The sequence below is a fragment of the Vulpes vulpes genome, chromosome X (genome assembly GCF_048418805.1).
Source record: "Vulpes vulpes isolate BD-2025 chromosome X, VulVul3, whole genome shotgun sequence".
NCBI lineage: Eukaryota > Metazoa > Chordata > Mammalia > Carnivora > Canidae > Vulpes > Vulpes vulpes.
The window spans coordinates 19,944,517-19,965,467 of NC_132796.1; the positions used below are offsets into that span (position 1 = coordinate 19,944,517).

The following is a 20,951-nucleotide window of genomic DNA, read 5'->3' on the forward strand; positions in this document are numbered from 1 at the left end:
TGCATTACTGTGGCTGTTACGCAGTTGTCAGTTAGACATGTATCTCACATTATGTTTCTATTGGACAGAGGCTTCCCATAGTATATATTAATTCCTCAGTAGGAGTGAGAGAAATAGCTCATTTTCATGTTTGGAATAAGCATTTATCGATTTTATTTCTCTGTATAACTTTCACAATTTCCCCCCTCTGAACCTGTTATCCTCAGGATTTTTGGACTAGTGTATTGTCTTTTTTTTTTCTGTATTGTCTTTTGAAGGGCATTTCATGCTAACGGTGGCTCCTTATTACATTTGCAAAAGTGTGAGTTCTGTCTTTGCATTAAGTAGTTGTTAATGAGTGAAAGCTCCACTTAGTGGCATGAGGAAAGGAGAGTTTGGACTGTTAAGATATACATTAAAGATGGAACCTCCTGAATCTTGAATGAGTTCATAGGAAATGATTCACATTTGCATTCGGACCTCCTGTTTTCGTCTCTCATTCTCACTCTGGCCAATTCTGGTTCCCTCACTTATCACTTGGATTCTCTCCCTGCAGACTGGCTTCCCATTTGTTTTATTTCCTAGTTCCTTTGCACTTGTCTTTTGCACAGCTGCACTGGTTTCAGAGGTGTTTGTTTGCTCCTGTCCTCCTCTCATTTTTACTTCAAACCATCCCTTTACAGAGGGCGGCGCCCGCCCCTTCTTTGGAACCTCTCACAGCTTCCTCAGCTGCTTGCTCTCTGCAGTGTGGGTGCTCCCTGCTCCCTCATGGGTGATTACTGGCTCCATGTAAAGGTTATTAGACATTAAACACCTTCGTTGTTACGTAAGTTTAAACTTCCACCATGTCCCCACATTTAAATATAGCATCTCCAAAATAAAACCACCAGAAGGCAGGTTGTCTGACAACTCTGCCTTCTTTTCACAGAAAAGATTTCTGCCACCATCACGCTGCTTCTGTGAACCTAGGAGCCTTTAGCTATTAGAAGGCAGGTTTCTTTATCTTTACTGTTCTTGAGCTTTAAGGGCCGGCCACCTTCTGTTTTTCTTTAGAAAGTATTTTAAGATTCTGATACCCACTGAAAAGCTGGCTTTGGTTTCAAATGACTGCTCTTCGAAAAGTCTTGGTCTTTAAAGTCATTTTGCTCCTTGAAGCCTGATTACCACTGGAGAGAACAGGGATTTTGTTTCCAGAGGAGATGAAAAAAATTTTTTTAAATTATCACAATAGGAAAGAGGAAAAACAATTGTGTTTTGTTTCTGAGTGTGTTTATTTTGTACCCATACATATATGTACATGAATCACCTTTTCTCCAAGCAGGAAGGTCTTTCTACTCTGAAGAGTTGCCAAGAATTGGACTAACCTGTTTAGAGACAGAAGCCAACTCTTCGGAATTAAAGAGGAAGAGAACAATTTCAGTTAGGGTCAAGATGTCTAACTTGGCTTCATGCATCTTGATCGGTATTTGGGGCCTTCCTGACCCGGTAGAGTTGGGTTTCAACGTAATTTGGTTTATCAGGCTCTGGGCACCTAAGTTGTGGCTCTGGCTTCACTGTCTTTGCAGTTTTGTGTGGGAGTCTATAGTCTTGAAGGGGAGACATGGCCACACTTGCTGACCTACTGAAGGGTGGTTTCCTCCCACTAAGCTCTAGGTAATTTGTTAGGCTGTTGGCGAGATTCGAGAAACATTGAATTTGTTACTGGATGGAATCAGAAAATATCACTGCTTTTCCTTTTCTTTTATATCATATGGGCATTAAATTATTTGACTTATGTGGTAAGCTGAGGTCAGAGTTGGGCAAATGCTTTTGTTTTAGGAATACCATGGTGGAAGATAGGTTGTCAGACTATATGGCCCGAGGGCCAGCCCCCTGTTTTCTTTTGTTTTTTAATTCATAGACTTTATCCTTTTTTAAAAGATTTTATTTATTTATTCATGAGAAACACAGAGAGAGAGGCAGAGACGCGCAGAGAGAGAAGCAGGCTCCATGCAGGAAGCCCGATGTGGGACTCATCCCAGGACTCTGGGATCATGCCCTGAGCCAAAGACAGGTGCTCAACTGCTGAGCCACCCAGGCATCCCCATAGACTTTATCTTAAATAGTTTTACATTCACCACAAAGTTGAGCAGAAAGTACCAGGAGCTCCCACATACAGCCCTTCCCCAAATACAGCCTGCCTTGCCATCAACATCCTGCACCAGTGTGTGCGCCATTTGCTAATAATCCATGAACCAACATTGGCCCATCATTATTATCCAAAGTCCATAGTTTATGTTAGGCTTCCCCTCTTTGTGTTGTACACTCTGTGGATTTTGACGACACTCGTTTTGGTCAATTAAGTTTTGTTGAAACATGCCCATTTATTACATATTGTCTGTGGTTTCTGTCCCTTCACAACAGCAGAGTTAACTCTTTGGCCCACAGTGCCAAAAATGTTTACAGTCTGGCCCTTTACAGAAAGTTTTAGACCTCTGTTCTAAGTTAATTGTACCCTATTAAAGTAGCTCACAGTGATTGCTCTTAATTTGCATTTAAATGATGAAGATCTGTTTCTCCCATTTGCTAGTGAAAGTAAATCTTGGCTATCTGGAGCATAACTTGGAGTTAGCGGAGACTTTTTCAGGTGGTCTACATAAGGTATGTGCCCCTGAGAGGAATTACCATGTGGAAGGCAAAGTTCAAGTGTACTAGTTTCTCCACAGCCCTGCCACACTGAGGTTTTATGATTTTAATTGTATAGTAGGTAGCATAGAAGCTAAATGTTTTCCTTTTTTTCCTGTGTGTGTTTATTCTCTGCATTTTGTGTATAAACTGTCCTTGACCATTTACTAACTGGAATCTGGAGTTTTAATCATTTGCAAGAATTCTTTGTATGTATTTGGCATGGTAACCTGTTGTGCGGTGTAAATACTGTTTTCCACTATGTTCCCTTTTTTGGTAATTATCAAAGTATATAATTAAAGACATTTGGAAAGAATATCACCTATAATTCTTCCATCCATTTTTTTGTGATAGCCTTCCAGCTTTTGCCCACATATTTGCTTATGTTAATGCTGACTGCTGGTTTCCTTTTTATTTAGTGCACAGTCTGAATTTTTATATACTCAGTCATTTACAGTGCTTTTATCATGGTCAGATTTATCACCTGTAGCATTTTGCAAATCATTACTAAACCCCTCTGGAATTTATTCCCATTTCTGACGGGGCTTTTGTAGCTGAGTCACTTTTGCTCTGTTCTGTTGTTTAGTTGCATAGCAACAATTATTAAGACCTCAAATCTTTCTTTGTTGTTTCTGTTTTATCACATGCTAAATTCACAGGGTAGTTTATATTTGTGGATTCTATTCAGTAGGACAGCTTTTCTGATTTTAACTAAATATATGTTAACTTTTGCCTTGTAATTTGTGTTGAAATTTGGTAAGGGCAGTTTCTTATTTATTACCATAAATTTTTTTTTAGAAATTCTTGCTGTTCTTGCCCACTTACTCTTCCTGGTAAATTAGTTAACTTACAGGAAAATGTGCTAAGGGGACTGTAAGTGGCTTACCGGGCATTAGTTGAAACTAACCTGGAAGCATTCAGGTAGCCCATTTCACTTTTATGGTGGCGGTGGGGCAGTCAGTTTACCTCTATACTTCTGGGGGCAGAGCTGGATTTGATTGAGATCTCTGGTGGTATCCTTCATATCCCTCAAAGAGAGCCCTATTCCTGGTCAGTGTCTATCTTTACTGAGATTATTATACTTTCTGCCATAATGAATGGCAGAAGAATTACAGCAAACTGTTACATTTACAAAGGTCTATATTTATATTCCCTCTAATTGAATAGTTGGGGTTCTAACTGAATTGTAGATTATTTCCTTAAGCATCACACAAGCAGTCGTGATTTTATTTTCATTCTTGGACTTGATATGTGATTTTGCTTGGCCATTTGAGTTGTACCAGTGTTGCTTGCTTTCTTACTAGGGCATGGAGGTCAGTATATAATAGTTTCACTGTTGGGAATAAATTATAAGTATCTCTCTAACATTTTCCTGGAGCAGGAAGTTAAATATTTCCCAGTGTCTTCTTGGCCAGAAAACAGTAGAGCCCTTTGAAATTTGTAACGTACCTTTTTCCAACAAATTGTTGGGTTTTCACAGACCAGAGCATTCTCCTCGTTTCATCTGAGCCTTTCCTTGGATCTGTTCTGGTAGAGTATAATGTTTCCTTAAACTTGGGGGCAGATAGTCCTTGTATAAATTTGGTTGATTCCTCCTACTTTTGATGTTAAGTAGAAAGCAAAATGGTAATTGCCATTTTGCTTTTCCCATATTGGTCAAGTAATGTGGTCAAGCGAGCACTTTATTTCTAATCATACCTTAAACTACTTGCTCATAGTGAGCGTCCCTTTCTCTAGAAACTGCCCTTTGGACAGAAGGAGGCCACTTCTTTGGTTAGCATTCTTTCTGGATTCTCTGCCATGTCATCTCAGGCCTACATACTCATATTCCTGCTTCTTTAACCTCAGCTTGGTTTCAGTAGAGCTGTTCAAGAAGAAAATTAAAATGGACTCTCCAGAAACTGAAAAAGATTCAGCTAGCGTTTTCTGAGTACTTGCCAACACCAAGTATAAAATATAGTATCATGGAAGTCTCACAACAGTTGCGCCATGTTACAAATTGGGAAACTGAGATTCAGGGCAGGTCAAACAGTAGAGCCAGGGCCCATCTGACCTGCTCATCTCACCGGCCCTCTGTAGCCGAGGATGTAGACCAGGATTGGGCACAGTGTGGGGACCCACTATAAGGGAAGGGTCCACCAGTGTTGCCATCTGTCAAGAGTCACTGCACCCTCAGGTACAGCCATTTCCTCTATGGATGTGGCCAGCAATACTTATTTTTCCCATGTAGGATCATCTAGAGGGAAAGGAGAATAAGGATGGCTGGTGACGCTGAAAAGTCTCTTAAGACTATGAGGGGGCAGCCCAGGTGGCTCAGTGGTTTAGCACTGCCTTCGGTCCAGGACGTGATCCTGGAGACCTGGGATCGAGTCCCACGTCAGGCTCCCTGCATGAAGCCTGCTTCTCCCTCTGCCTGTATCTGTCTCTGCACCCCCCTCTTTCTGTGTCTCTCATGAATAAATGAATAAAATCTTTAAAAAAAAGACTATGAGGAATTTCTTGGCCAGTTTTCTGAGAGGCTGAACCAAATCTCAGACATGAAAATAGAGACCAAAAATAGATGGGTAAATAACCACTTGTCTGAGCCTAAGGAAGTTGTGATTTGTTCTCCCTGGTTGGATTTTTTTGTGTGTGTGAATCAGGTTACTCAGTGGTCTTTAGTCTTGCTGCTCCTGAGAATAATCTGGGGTGTGCCTAAAACTAGTGGCACCTGCCCCTCATTGAGGCCAATTAAGTCAGTCTCTAGAGGGAGGGGCTCCCGGGCATTCTGGGTGACTCAGGTGACTGTAGTGTGTTCAGAACCACCACGTTGGGGATCCCTGGGTGGTGCAGCGGTTTGGCGCCTGCCTTTGTCCCAGGGCGCGATCCTGGAGACCTGGGATCGAATCCCACGTTGGGCTCCCGGTGCATGGAGCCTGCTTCTCCCTCTGCCCATGTCTCTGCCTCTCTCTCTCTCTCTCTCTCTCTGTGTGACTATCATAAGTAAAATAAAATCTTAAAAAAAAAAAAAAAAGAACCACCACGTTGGATGCAGTAGATTTTTTTTGCCTAAGCCTAAGGGTTGTGAACCCATTCAGGGGATGGAGTGTGGGAGATGCTGAAGGTTGACACTTAAGTAGTTAGGAGTTCATCAGCATTACTTGAACACCTGGATGTAGAATGAAGTGGAAATTAAGCTTCAGGAAATTTTCCAGGTATAGTCCCCCACTACCTTTGAGAAACTTACAGATCAATGAGAAGCAGGGGAAAATACATAAATTTGTATGTGCTAGCCAAAATTTATGAGGCCTGTGACTTTATGGCATGCTTTCCTGCCGTCCCTACCTCTCCCTTGAAGGTTTCTGTGTAATAGGGGTGGTTTCGGGGAATGTGTGACATGTTTACCTTCTTGTCCTTCATCCAAAGTGTCCTTGGAGGGCAGCCCGTGTGGCTCAGCGGTTTAGCGCTGTCTTCAGCCCTGGGCCTGATCCTGGAGACCCGGGATCGAATCCTGCGTTGGGCTCCCTGCATGGAGCCTGCTCCTCCCTCTGCCTGTGTTTCTGCGTCTCTCTCTCTCTCTCTGTCTCATGAATAAATAAATAAATAAATCTAAAAAAAAAAAAAACAAAAACCAAAGTGTCCTTGGAGGCTTTCTGGGTGGAGAACACAATTAGCAGAACACATATAAAAGTGTGTACTGTTTTTCTTGATTTCTGGTTCTTTTTCTTGGCTGCCTACTCGTAGCAGTGCTCTCTCCAGATTGTCCCAGAATTGACATATTAGGCAAGATTGGTGTAAGATAAATAACTGTATAGAGATACAAACCAAAATTTAACCCTCTCAGATTCACCCAATGAGAGCTTAAACCTAGAGATCATCTCTCCAACCTTCCCAATTTTATATGTGGGCAAATAGAAGTCCCAAGTGAGGAAGAGACTGCCCGAGTTATCAGCTAGTTGTTGACATCTTGGCCACCTCTTCCAAGGTGAACCAGAAATTATTCTTTCCAAGAGGTGAAGGGAACTTATATTTGTGTATCGCTCCCTGCCAGGCATAATAGTAGGCAGATATAGCTGTAATTCTCCCATCATCCAGGTGGAGTAGATATTTCCATTTCTTGGATGAAGATGCCAAAGCTTAGATGATTTAAATATCCTGCCAAAGCAAAGTTAGGGGCAAAACCACACTTAAAATTCCAGTAGATGGAATCTTTATTTTCTTTTCTTTGTTTCTTTTGAGATGAGAGAGAGGTGTAGGAGCAGAGGGAGAGAATCTTAAGTAGACTCCACGCCTAGTGTGAGGCTGGAAGTGGGGCTCAGTCTCACAACCCTGAGATCATGAGCTGAGCCAAAATCAAGAGTCAGACAGAGCCACCCAGGTGCCCCCTCAAATAGATGGAGCTTTTAAACCTGTGCTTTTTTTCAGTTCAACATAGTAAAATATTTCATTTAACATAATATGCCACTACCCTGATCTACTTCTTTCCAGCGAACGTAGTCTCTGTTAGTAATGGCAAGGTTTTGTCTAAATTTGTTCCACTAGACAATCAGGAAATTGCACACTCTAATGCTCATCTAGACTTATCATTTCCAAACTAGCAGACTGATTCCTACTTCACTTACTTACACTGAAACAATTCTCACTCTGAGGACCACCACCACCTGTTAGCCTGCTTATTGTCTCTGGGTATATAAGAAGCAATCTATGTGGACTTGTACCCAAGTCTTAATTTCTGGTGTCTACCAGCAGTGCGAGTGTGAGCAGATTACATAATTCAGTGTGTTTAGCTACGTAATAGAAATGATAGCATCTAATCATAGACTTGTAGTACTGGTGAAATTCAGAACATGCGGCACAATGCGTGGCACATGGTTGGTGTTCAGTAGATGTTGGCTCTGCTTTTATTATGGGAAGTTAGTGACACAGCATTTCCTGGATGAAATCAGCTTCCTGCTAAGAATAAAAGCTGCATAGAGAGCTCTCAACCTTGAATGTTAATTATCTTAAAGTTTGTTGGCTGAAGGTCCCAGCTATAAAAACTGATCATTTTCCAAGAAACATGGCACTTTCAGTTCATTTGTGCTTTGAGCCTGACTGGCTTTGGATCCCCTTCGTTCACTGTAATGGTTAACTTAACATTTTGCCTCATTTAACCTTGAAGATGAGTACACGGTGACCTTTACTTAAATGTTTCTGCTTCCATGACAATGGGGCATCCTGGAATTTACCAATCCACCATTAGGACTAGATTCTAAAGCCCCTTCTGGAATAAGGTTGATAATGAGTCTTTGTGGTAGCATCGGCTACAGTTGTTACTCACATGCTCTAGCATATCAAAGCTCTGCTTGCGATATCAGTTCCAAACACATCCATGCCTCTTCCCTCCACTCTCTGGCCTGAGGCATCATACTGACAGTTACTGCCACTTTATTATCACCTTCCTCCCTACCTTTGGCTCCTCTTTCCCTAACTTGAAGGATTTGCTACCTCTGACCAAATATATAGAATGGAGTGGTCTGTCTATAAGAGGAGTTTATCACTACCAGCAAATATTATCTTGCATCCCTGAATTTTATTTGCTATAGTGAGTGTATGCTAAAACTCACTAGGTATTTTGATTTTGAGTTCTAATCAGGACATGTCTATTAAATACCTGCAGTGTGTTGCATATTGTGCTAGTAGACTCTTCAGTGTTGTGAGGAATCCTGGGACCTACAGGGCAAAGAACTCAGTGAATGGGGGGACTGGCAGAGGGGTTGCCCAGGCAGAGGACGCAAATGGTGGTCTCACAGTGAAATCTATTGCTTTGGCCTCACCTGGCATACAGAAGGGCAGGTTTCTCACTAATCTGTTTATGGACACATATCTACCTTCAAAGAGCAAACCAGATTCTAGAGAGAGGATGAGGGCAGTAGTGGATGTTACTCACTTCCCCTCAGCACACAGGTAGATTCCCCTCAGGGAAGGGTCCACTACCTTAATTAAGAACCCCATCATGATCACCTTGTATTCTTTTTTCCTATAAGAACAACAAAAATCATTACATGAGTCTCCCACCTCCATTACATATGGTAGCACATTCTATATGAGATTTTTATATTCTTTTTAGAAAATAGAATGGCTCTAGTTATTGGAAGACCTTTTTATTTTTATTTTTTTTAAAGATTTTATTTATTTATTCATAGAGACAGAGAGAGAGAGAGACAGAGACACAGGCAGAGGGAGAAGCAGGCATCATACAGAGAGCCTGACGTGGGACTCGATCCAGGGTCTCCAGGATCACGCCCTGGGCTGCAGGCGGCACTAAACCGCTGCGCCACCAGGGCTGCCATGGAAGACCTTTTTTAGAGGACTGCTTTTAAGGGGCTCCTGGGTGGCTCGGTCAGTTGAGCGTCCTACTTGGTTTTGGCTCACGTCGTGATCTCAGGGTTGTAAGATCGAGCCCTGTGTTGGGCTCTGTGCTCAGCTTGGAGTCTGCTCGGGATTTCCCTCTCTCTCTGCCTCTCTCCCCCCTCACACATGCTCTCTCTTTCTGTAGAAAACAAATAAATCTTAAAAAAGAAGACTACTTTTAAAAATAATCTTTTGAATGACTGGATATTTCCCCCATGTAAATATACAATATTGTAATTTATTTTACTCTTTCCCTTATTGTTGGATATTTAGGTTGTTTACCATGTCCCTACCAAATCTTTTATTTGAAAAAATTTGGAAAAGTTGTAAGAATGATACAGTTAACACCCATGTTTGGCACCTAGATCCACCAGTTACTTCGCCATATTTGCTTTTTACCTTTCCCTTCCCCACCCATCCCTCTTCCTGTCTCCTTTCTTCCCTGTCTCTCTACACATGCTTTTTTGCCTGAACCACTTGAGAGTAAGCTATAAATGTCACGACTTCCGCTAGATACATAATTATGTATATCCTAAGCGTAAGAGTATTCTGCTAATAACCATGATACACTTATCACACTTGGGGAATTTATCATAATAAAACTGAATATTCAAATTTCCCCTCATGGCTGGTGGCTCCAGTATTGGACAGCTCAGGTCTAGAACATACTCAACAGGCACTATGGCCAAGGAAGCTGCTGAGCTAGATGCAGTAGAGCCCAGGAGGGGCTTCTGCCTTGGTAATGTATCATCGATAGAGGGTGGGAATGACAGGTAGGGCTGGCTGGCTGAAAACCTTCTGAGAATGACATGGAAGCCTGGAAGCAGTAGGGTCACCTGATCCTCAGAACATTAGTAGGCAGCAGTTATCTGTAGGTAAAGCAAAAGGCTGAAGGAGGCTCTTCTCTAATGGCACTGAGTGAACTACTTAAGGAGAATTAGGGATTCTGGTGTGGTGTTGGGACCCCACCAAAAAGCACCCACCTATGTAACCAGGTATTTGGAGTCCTCACTTAATTGGTGTTTGAAGGCTGCTTTACTCTGAAGGATTACTGCACAAGTGTAGATCACCAGATGTTTGAGGAAAGCCACAGTGAGAAAGAGAAGCTAAGATAAATACATTGTCCCCGAAAGATGACCACACAGGAAACAAGTTCAGGCAATAAAAGAGTGCTTTAAAATGTAACTCGAGAAATAAATTATCTTCTGCACCTCCTCATGAACATCTTAGGGCAGGTTGTGCTTTGTAAAGATGGCCACAGTGGTGGTTTTCTAACATGTGCCCTTGCCAGCCCTCCCTCAGGAGAAGGGGGAATCTGTTCCCTTCCCCTGGAGTCTGGACAGGCTTTGTGACTTCTGAGCCTGGGTCATAAAAGGCCATGCAGCTTCACCTTGTTTCCTGAAGCCATGCAAGAATCCAGCTAAACCCAGGCCACCATGTGAGGTAGCCTATGAATGAGGCCACCAGGTGTAGTGCTCTGGCAGGCAATCCTAGTTGGCAAGTAATCGGCCCAAGGTTCAGACTTAAAAATGAGGAGCCTTCAGAAGCTTCTAGTTCCGCACTGTCTAGCCACTGCCCGCACCCCACAGCCCTAGCCTTTAAGTTCCCAGCTGAGGTCCCAGACAAGCCATCCCTTCTGTGTCCTGTCTGAATTTCTAACCCATGGCATAATAAAATAGACATTGGACTGAAAGAGGTAGTGCGATGTCTGGATGTTGTTGGGGTATTGAATTTGATTGGGAATGAGATGTGTGTGAAATCTCCAGCTTTGGGCTCTTTGGCTCTGAAGTTTCTGACTCACCATTAGTAATAATAACCAAACACAGTCTGGCCTAGAGTGGAGGCAGCCTGAATTGGTAGACTCCCAAGTTACCTATTTTGATCTCTCTTTATATTCAGGAATAAGTTTTTCCAAATAAAGGAAAACTGAAAATTCTCAAACAGTGAAGTAGTATTTCTAGACACGGAGCGAACATTTTAAAAGTATAAGTGAAGCTTTTCTTTTGAAGGACAATTAAGTAATCATTGTTTAGCCATGGTAAGTCCAAAAATTAATTACTTATGATTAAAAAATTCAGTGTTTTCAAAAGATTGAAATCTTACAAGTGTAACTGGAGAAAACTCGGAGCTGTCCCTAAGATATTATTTTCTCAGTTATATTTTACCCATTTTGGTAAAAATACATTTGCAGACTCAAACATTTAATTGGCAGTATTTAGGGGGAAAAACAGCATCACTAGAATGAGCTGGTCATTCTGTTGGTTATTGATGCCTTACTCTAGTTTTTCCTTTTCTTACTCTCCTTTTTCACTCCCTGATTCCATTACTGCCTCTTCCAAACCATTCCCCACCAAGTGTTAGAACTGAAACATGTGGACAAAGATAGCCATCAGAGGACTCTCCATTTGGGGGGGCATGTGCTCAACCTTCTGCTTAAATTGTAAGATACACTATCAGGTCAGTTTATTAACTGAAAAAATATTCTACTTCCTGTAAACTAATCAGAAAGAGGATTTAAGACTTACCAAATACACAGACCATTATGGAAACCAGGTATAAAGAATAAGTCTGAACTCTTGCTCTCAGAAGGCTAGTCAGACATTCCTTTTTTACTGGTAACTGTCACCAAGCTTGAAAGTCATTTGTGTTTCTGTGTCTGTTCATTTTTATTAAAGACTTTATTAATCCATTCATGAGAGACACAAAGAGAGAGGCAGAAACATAGGCACAGGGAGAAGCAGGTACCCTGCAGGGAGTCTGGTGTAGGATTCGATCCCAGGACCCTGGGATCATGACCTGGGCCAAAGGCAGACACTCAACCACTGAACCACCCAGGTGCCCCTATGTCTGTTCATTTTATGTCTTGGTGAATGGAAAGTTATTTGGAATCTCTTTAGACAAAACAAATCATACCTTTTGGAAATGTAGTAATTGTCTTCAACTTCTCAATGAGAGGGCAAAGTATGAAAAACAGAGAATAGACTAGGGCGCCTGAATGATGCAGTCTGTTGAATGTCCAACTTTTAATTTTGGCTCAGGTTATGACCTCAGGGTCATAACCCAGGTCATGCCCCATGTTGGGCTCTACGCTTGACATGGAGTCTGCTTAAGAGTCTCACTGCCTCTCGCTCTGTAACCCACTCCCCACTCTCATGCTTTCTCTCTTTCTTGGATAAAAACATGCATTTTTTTTAATGAAAAGAAATAACAGAAGAGAATTGAAGGGTCACCAAATGAGCACAAAAACACTGAAGAAATACACACGAATGGAGTTAAACTAATGACTTCATTTTATTCATCAAGTCCCAGAATGTTCCCTGTCCCTCACCCACTCGTTCATCATCCACTGAACTGATGCTAGGAAAAAATGTCATTGGTAAAATTGAATAAGGTGAAGCATACAGAGAAATGCAGAATAAAAATAGAAAATCAAAATTAAGGAATGCAGAGAAGCCAAGTAAGTGGGGAAAAAATGAAGCTGAATAACTGGAAAGAGTCACTGGAAAATACTCAGTATGCCAGAAGACTTATAAAACCTGAAGCCTCTTAGAGGACATTCAATTAAAACCAAAAGGCTTTTTTTTTGAAAGTTTACTTAAAAAAGAAAAAAAGATTGTTGGAACCCTTTGATTTAAACTGAGTATCCAGCATTAATACACAGGATAAAATACTTTCAACTTACATGAGCAAAACCACAGAAAGGTTATAAAAAAGTTGGACCTTTCATACTTATTTTTAGGTTCACTAATTAACTAAAAAAGGCTTACCTCCTTGTTTAAGCTGATGTATAATTAAGGTATCTGAGTACAAAGAATTCATCTCTAAAGCTAAATACGAATGTAGGAGGCAAAACCTGAGATTTTTCAGATAATTTTTTTAATAAAAACTTCTGAAAGTATTATCTTTCTGGAAAATCATTGAGAAACTACCATAGGTCAGGTACTCTTATTGGTGCCATGGGGGATACAGAGACAAAACAAGGCTCTTTCTATGCTAGTTCACAACGAGCTGATAATCCAAGATGACTGGAATAACTGCCTCCTGGTATTTGGTTATCTTCGACCATACCAAGTTGTTGAATTGTCTAGTTAGTGCAGAGTCGACCAATGTACACATCAAGGCCTTTTATTTTAAAATAAAAAGAAGTGGATGGTAGGAGCACAACTTACTTTAATCCTTTTTAATCCCTTTTTAATTATGTAGAATTCATCAAATGAGCAGAGGCAACCGCACTCAACCAGAATGCAGCCAGAGCTCTCAGGGCTTAGCAAGTATCAGGTTATTTGATCTGGCACCCCGTGGCCTCAGGCTGTTCTGCTTTATCATCATTTGCATCATTAGTGATGGCTATTTAATGAGCCCCCTCTTCTAAATTTTAAGAAAGTTGTTAATGTTAAACGTTAAGCACTTTTTAACCCTTGCTACACCTCTGTGAAGTAGGTACTGTTCCCACAGCTGTCCCCCCCACCCCAGGCGTAGAAGCACAATGACACTTGCCACCTGCCAGCCAGCTCCCACCTTTCCCGTTGTGCCCTTTCTCCGACCCTGGGTTTCTAATTTGCTGCTCCTAATATGGAAGCTTAAACATGTAAACTTTAAAGTCCAAAAAACTCAGGTAATTTTTTAAAATCCTGCATTCATGCTGCTACTCACAGTTCCAGTCCGATCCCCGTGGGGCGCTTCTTCTCCTCCGTCCTCTCACTTCGTTCTCCTGTAGGGAGAAGGGCAGCCTTCCTTCCGTGCTGGAAGAAAAGGTCCTCTCTATTTAACTGGGATGCAAAGTCTTTGTCCTGGTATGTGGAAAGTTAGATGCACATTTTACCTTAGATAATAACAGGTCCTTCATTTTGTGATGCGATTCCCTGTGGTTTAGGTATCAGCATCTTTAGTGCACTTAAAATGATTCAGCTCTTAGAATCCTACAGAACGTTTTAGGAATGATACATATGATCTGAAGCAAAGCAGCCAGAGTCCTTTTAAATGTTAATCATCTAAAGCCAAATAAATGTGCATAGAGTAGATGATGGAAGGTCGTTGCTGGGATAATCACACCCCTTCTTTACTGGGGGTGGGGGGGAAGAGTGGGGGACAGATCCTTGATGAATTAAAGATGCACCAGAGGCCTTCAGTGTACTCACCTGGGGTGAAGGAAGTAAGGGAGGGATTAAGACACCTTTTATTCTAACTTTTTTTTTTTTTTAATGGAGAAGAGGGCTCAGGGGTCAGTGGGCAAAAGAAAGGTTCTGCAGATGACTTTCTCAAGTGGGTTCTTTTATTTCTAGTTTTATTCAGTGGGGAGAGGAAAGGAATAAACCAGAGCTTGGCTGCAAGTGTTAGCAAATCAGATTTACTTCTGTGTCTCTGGTTTGCGGCCTGCATCACATTTGGAAGAATGAGAATCTGGAGGAGAAAAGTTTTATCCAAGCCTTGCTTGTTTCTCTCTGGGCCTGGCCCCAAGTTGCCCATGTCCAGACAGCCTTCTGGCAGTACAGAACATCAGAAAGGCCTCCGGAATGTGAGAAAGTTGGGACGGACCCAGAAGTATCACAGAGGACAGAAGAAGGACTAATGTTTATTGATCACCTACTTCGTGTCAGGCTCCGTACACATTAGCACATTGAGTCTTTACAAAAACTGAACTTCTGTCCCCATTTTACGGGTAAAGGCAGCTGAGACTTAGAGCAATTAAGAAGCTTACTGAAGGTTTTCTGCCCCCAAAATGGAGGAGTTGGGGCTGAAGCACATTTCTGTCCCCAAAGCCCATGTCCTTTCTACCATACCCCCACCCCCCAGCCATCATCAGGTTTTCAGAAGGGCTTGGGAGTCATGGAACTACTCTGCTCACAACAGCTAGGGAAGGGGCTCGTGTTTCCTTGTTCTGTGTACCTTTTCTCTCATTGTGTCCTAGTTACGTAAATTTTATGCACAAGCAGTTCAGGACAGCCAACAGAAGATTCTGTGACCTCCATCTTTATGGCCAACACTAGGTCTTAGTGGACATGTCAGAGTAGATCTCTTGGACATGTCAGAGTAGATCTCTCTGTTTCTGAGTGCACCTGTGTGCTGGTTTCTCTGGCACATCCTAAGGCCCCATGTCTCGATCCGAGCAGGTCTGTGGCTGCTTCCTAGAGTAACAAAGCTCTGATCCCTGGAGAAACACATTTGAAGGAAACCTTGGGAAGCAGTTGACACACAGGAGGTGAATATTTGTGGAATGAATGGGTCTGTTGCCTTCTGGAAACCCCTATGAGTGGGAGTGGATTTGCATGTTCTCTTACTTTTGTACTCGACACTTTTCCCACAGTGTTTATTTGAAAACAAATTCAGATTATATCCCAGGTCATTTTTCTGTCACTACTGGTAACACTAGAAATGTATTTGTGTTAAGAAGAAAACCCGCTTTCAAGGTTGCCTCTTGGACTAAATGTTCTTTTTCTATTCTAATTAAATTATTTTCTTAAACTTGTATTTCAGAGGATAAAAATTTAACTAGAGACTGCAGGGTTGTTTAATTATTTTCTCCTCCTAACCAGTAACCGTGTTATCATGAGAGCACTTTATTATTCCATCTGTTAGATTATAAAATCATGGAACATTTATTGTCTTTTAATAGGGCGAGATAATGCATGTGAGAAAACTTCATACATGTTTCTACGAAAGGAGCTTCCTGTACGACTGGCTAACACAATGAGAGAAGTTAATCTTCTGCCGGATAACTTGCTTAACCGCCCTTCAGTAGGGTTGGTTCAGAGTTGGTAAGTAAATAATGTGGCTTTAGATGGGTCTTCCCATAATGCTCTGAACACTTGGCATTGAGACCATTCTCCCTAAAAGTACATGTACTGCATGTGTGGGAATGAGTCATTCGGGATAGCTGCATTTTCCAAGCAATTAAAAGTTTGTTCCTCTTTTCTTTTCTTTTCTTTTTTTCTGACAACTTAAAATTGTTTTAATTAAAAGACTTTAAAACTGTGCTAGACAGCTTTCTTGACTTATCAAATTTTATTTTTCGCTTATAAATGTAACTGCTCACTGAAACAAAAATTAGCACAGAAAGATTTAAAGGAATAGCAACACAGTGACCCATGGGAACAGGTCTGCAGTCCTCTGGGTGAGGGGATATTGCCACTTTTTGATCAAGTCACAGCCTTGCTCCTTTTATTTTCCTGTTAGAGTTTCTCGTTGGCAGTATTTCTGTTAAAGAAAATTAAGTCATTTAAAGGGGAACCTCGGATTGTAAAAATATCAGTGCCTAATGTGTTTCACTCGCCCTATGAAAAAATAAAAAAAAAAACTCAACACAGTATGACAAAGTTCAATCGTGTACAGCTCTGATACTTTGGGCACATGTTATTTAATTGAGGAAGTTGAATTTGTGGCAAAACTCTCCACTAGGTAAGCAGGGGGAGGTTGGTGAGTGGTAGGGTGGAAGAGCCAGTGGCATATTTTCAGAAAGGGATTTGCATATGTCTGAGAAACACTTGCATGTCTCCTGTGTGTTAAAGCAAGGTCCAAGTCCCTGTGGAGAAAGTTGGAGGAGTCGGGGAGACCAAAAAGTGCTCTCTAGCCAGTACAGAGGCAGTGCTGTGGGCGCACAGGGGAGCGGGTAGGGGGGCCGTGGTGGCTTTGCACTGTCCCTGGGTGGGCGGTGGAGGGGACAGCGACAGGGACATGGAGAGCACTTCAGGGGAAGGGAACGATGTGGACACATAGGAGAACCGAGCCATTAATTAGTTTTCATTTAGAAGGTTAATGGCAGCCAGGCTTCTGCAAGGGAGTGGATGTTGAACAGTTATTCCTCAGTAATACTGATTACAATCTGTTCTTAGGGCTAAGCACAAATTGTCTGAGAAGCAGTATACTGGGTGGTCTGAGCCATGGGGTACCCAGTCCCTGTCCCAGATGAGCCACGGCTCCTGCGCGTGGTAGGCTCAGGGGCCCTGGGGTGCAGGGGAGGTCAGAGAGCGGCCATGAGGACCTGACGTCCATCGTCTGTCGCTTTCTGCCCTAGATGCAGCATGTGTTCCAGCAGGAGCAGCAAGGACCTGTTTGCTTGTGCTTTCTTTCTTGCTTCAAGACCATCATCAGAAATTTCCCAGCAGAAAGCGTGTAGGCACTGTTGGGGTCATTGTGGTAGGAATCTGAGGTCAGCTAGATGACCTCCTGGGCCTGGTGGGAGTGACAGTCGAGCATTTGTCCCTTACCTAAAGGTTCCTTCAGGGGCTCCAAAGAGAATTGCTGGCAAAGTAGGACTCAGATTAGGGGGTCATCTCTTTCATTGGTCTCATGTGTCTTCTGTAGCCATTCCAAACACCTGCATGTCACTTTAAAAAAAAATTAAATTTTGAGCTAATTTCCTAAATAGCAGAAAGGTTTGCAAAGCTAGCAGCAAGAATTCCCAAATCCTTCACCCGGAGTCACTAATTCTTAACATCCAGCAGCATTTGTTCTGCTGTTCTCCTTCATATGCACACTCTCTCTGGATATATGTGTGTGTGTGTACGTACATGTGTGTACGTGTACTTTTAGGGTATACCATGTGTGGTACGCACATACCTGATACACATTTTTTTTCCCTAAACCATTTGGGTTAATGGTAGACATCATGCCCTTCTACCCCTAAAGACTTCAGTATATATCTCCTTAGAACAACTCTTAGAAAACCACAGTATGATTATCAAATTTGGGAGTTTAACATTGGTCCAGTAATATTTTCTAATGTGGGAGACCTTGTTTCTCATTTCATTAATTGCCCTAATAGTGCTCATTTATTTATTTATTTTTTAAAAAAGATTTATTTATTTTTATTTATTTATGATAGACATAGAGAGAGAGGCAGAGACACAGGAGGAGGGAGAAGCAGGCTCCATGTCGGGAGCCTGACGTGGGACACGATCCCGGGTCTCCAGGATCACACCCTGGGCCAAAGGCAGGCGCTAAACCACTGAGCCACCCAGGGATCCCCTCTTTTTTAAAAAAAAAAAAAAACAATCCCCACCCCAATGTGGGAATCCAGTTTAGGATCACACACTGTGCTTCCTTTTCCTCTCAGAAGTGACTCTTACTCATCACAAGCCATGAAGCCCACCTCAGCTGGAGTGTGTTCTCCTGGTTCTCCTGACTTTCAGGCCAGGAAGATCAGCAGCATCTTTGGCTCCTCTCACCCATGACTTTGCTCTTTAGATGAACTACCTCCTTTGGAAGGGATGGGTGACCTCCTTAGAACGCTGCTGGCATGCGATGGGGTAGAGGGCCTTGTTGCCTGTGGCTGACTTTGCCCTCTGACTTGGCTCTCTCTGAGTGGTTTGACCTGATGATTTCAACACTGCCTGATCCATAGCCTGATTTGCCTAGAGGCTTTTAGAAAGTATATCCAGAGTTGAACATACTTTAGTATCACGCATCGTTACAAAGTTCAAGTGAGGCTGATTACTAAAACATTATTCCTGTTTATGTATTTATATGCTTCGCAGTCAATTTTTTTTGTTACTGGAGTACCCTCATCCTCCCTCCAAAGCTGGATAGCAGGATTAGTGGTAATTAATTGTTAGAAATAATTATTTTAAGGGATCATTCTTTCCGGGCATGTTCAGATCCAAAGCAGAGATGACACACCTCTGAGTAATTGGTATCTCTGAATCCTCTCCTGATCTAGCAGGGTCTGTCTGGATCTAGCTGCTACAGTAACATGCCTCTCTGCATCCCATTTTTCTGTGTTCTCTAGATATTTATTTTGGGCACATTATTTCCCATACTGGCCCTGATTGAGATATGCAGCTATTTTTAATTCAGAAGCTGTTTCTGAGGACCTAAGAGGCATTCCTTCTCCTCATTGCAGTGTTGATAGGATTAGTTTAACTCTGAGAAGGAACGTTTATTTCTAGTTTCTAAGTGCTTGGCGTGCACCTGAATATCACACATGTGTTTCTTACAATTTATATGCACTTCTTGGCTAATCAGACTGTAGATTTGGTGTATCAGTTAGAATATGTTTGTGAGTAGCAGAAAATGCAATTAAATAATAAATTGGCTGGTGTAGCCGTAGGATGAGCTTTGGTGTGGGTTCAATTTAGAGATTCACGAGGTTATCATGGCCCTGTGTTCCATGGTGTCGGCTTTATTTTCAGGCTGGATTTCTTCCTGGTCACAGAATAGCTGCAACATTTCCAGGGTTCACTGTAAAAAAAAAAGCAGAGTAAGTTAATTTCTCTCCCAAAGACACCCCCCACCAAGTCTTCTCTCTTATTTTACTGGGGCAGTGCCCCCATTGCTGAGCCAGTTCCTTTGTTCAGGGGAATGCAATGCAATGACAGGCTGAGGCCTAGACTGTTGGACTCGCTAGTAGTCGGTGACAAGAAAAATACCATTACCCAGAGAAAAATCAGGCCACCCAGGAGCTTTGCCTGGCATCAGCTTCCCCTGCAGCACTTGGGCTGCAATGGGGGAGGGGATGGGGTAGATACCTGAGTGAGAATTTAGGGTACTCTTAGGAAGGGGGAAAGGAGGAATGGATGTTGGGCAGGCAATTAACACAGTAACTCATCTTTTTTAGGTATATGCAGAGCTTTCTTGAACTTCTAGAATATGAAAATAAGAGCCCTGAGGATCCACAGGTCTTGGATAAGTAAGTATGGTATCAAATTTACTTGAAAGTAAAAACATCCAGGTTAAAAAATGTTTTGGTAGATGGAACTCATGTCATTATGAACAAAGAAGTATAATTTGGATTAAAGCATTAGCTTTGTTCATGGGTAACAACTCAACATCGCATTTTTAAATAATTTGAGTTAATTTAACATACCAGAGAAGGAATAATGACTCTTGAAATGCCGTTTCTTGATCTAGTTCTTAATATTTTTGCTCATGGCGAACTGGGGCATGCCACTCACTGTAAATATTGCAGTAAATGTTCCACCTAGTGGTAGTTTTAAGAATGCAGTGGCCTCTGTATAGACATGAATTTATCTGCAGTCCTTTACCATTTTTTTCAGTTAAAAAAAAATTTCAGTGCAGCGTAACAGTTGAGCTCAGAAAACCTGTAATACTTTCATTTTGGAGTGGCATAAAAGAGTGCACTTTTAATATAATTCTCTTGCTGCTGCTATGCACAAAGACTGCTAACTTCTCATGCTGATGGAAAATGTTTCTGTTATTTTTTTCATCTTCATTTAACTGGAAAACACTAACCCTAGCTCCGAGTGTGCTCTTTTACTCCCAAGAGAAATTCAGTATCCCCTTCTTATTACTTTCCCCCTGTTTCATTTACACACGAGTGAATGCACATGGCAGGTCTGCTGTACTGTAGAATTTTTTTCTACATAGAAGCCTGGTCCACAAAGTTATGGTACCAAATCCCTTACACATAGGTGTCCCATAAAAAGAACTAAGAAACATTGTGTTATACAAGCAACCTTAGCTGGAGGCATTCAACGCAGCCCTTGTAGTTCACAGATAAGGAAACTGAGGTCAAAAAAGAGAAATGACTTGTCTCTCTTATTTTACTGGGGCAGTGCCCCCATTGCTGAGCCAGTTCCTTTGTTGTGACATTTAGTTAGTAGCAGAACTGGATCTGTAAATCATTATTCCATGTCCTTAGTGCATTGTTCTTTCCAATGTACCACACTGCCAGAACTGCTGGTGTGAGCCTTGGGTAGCTAGCTCCAATTTAGTTGCAGATTAAAATATAAGGGGGAAGAATCCTGACCTGTTTTATACTTTGCTAGGTGTTTTGTTAATGGATTTGTCATTTGTGGAAGGGGGGCATCGCATTAGATCCCCAGATGCAGCGTTCTTCTTGCTATAGGCCATTGGTCTCATTTAATGTATTGAAATTAAAGGAATCGAATCCAGAAGCTTTGTTTTCTCAAATGCTGTTAGCTAGTAACAGTTTGTTTTGCTGACATCCTAAAAATTAGGACTGACTTCTCTAGTTTCAA

At 41.8% G+C, this 20,951-nt stretch overlaps 1 protein-coding gene across 6 annotated transcripts in view; it reads left to right on the top strand.

Moving 5' to 3' along the window:
• The window catches only part of PDK3 (pyruvate dehydrogenase kinase 3), a 146,705-nt gene that overhangs the window by 89,109 nt on the left and 36,645 nt on the right, over nt 1-20,951 (top strand). For all 6 annotated transcript variants that reach the window (XM_072744498.1, XM_072744500.1, XM_072744499.1 and 3 more), the window contains 2 exons: nt 15,629-15,770; nt 19,568-19,639. In XM_072744498.1, the coding sequence (XP_072600599.1) occupies nt 15,661-15,770; nt 19,568-19,639 (182 nt within the window). In that variant the 5' untranslated portion in view covers nt 15,629-15,660. The remainder of the gene's footprint in view (nt 1-15,628; nt 15,771-19,567; nt 19,640-20,951) is intronic.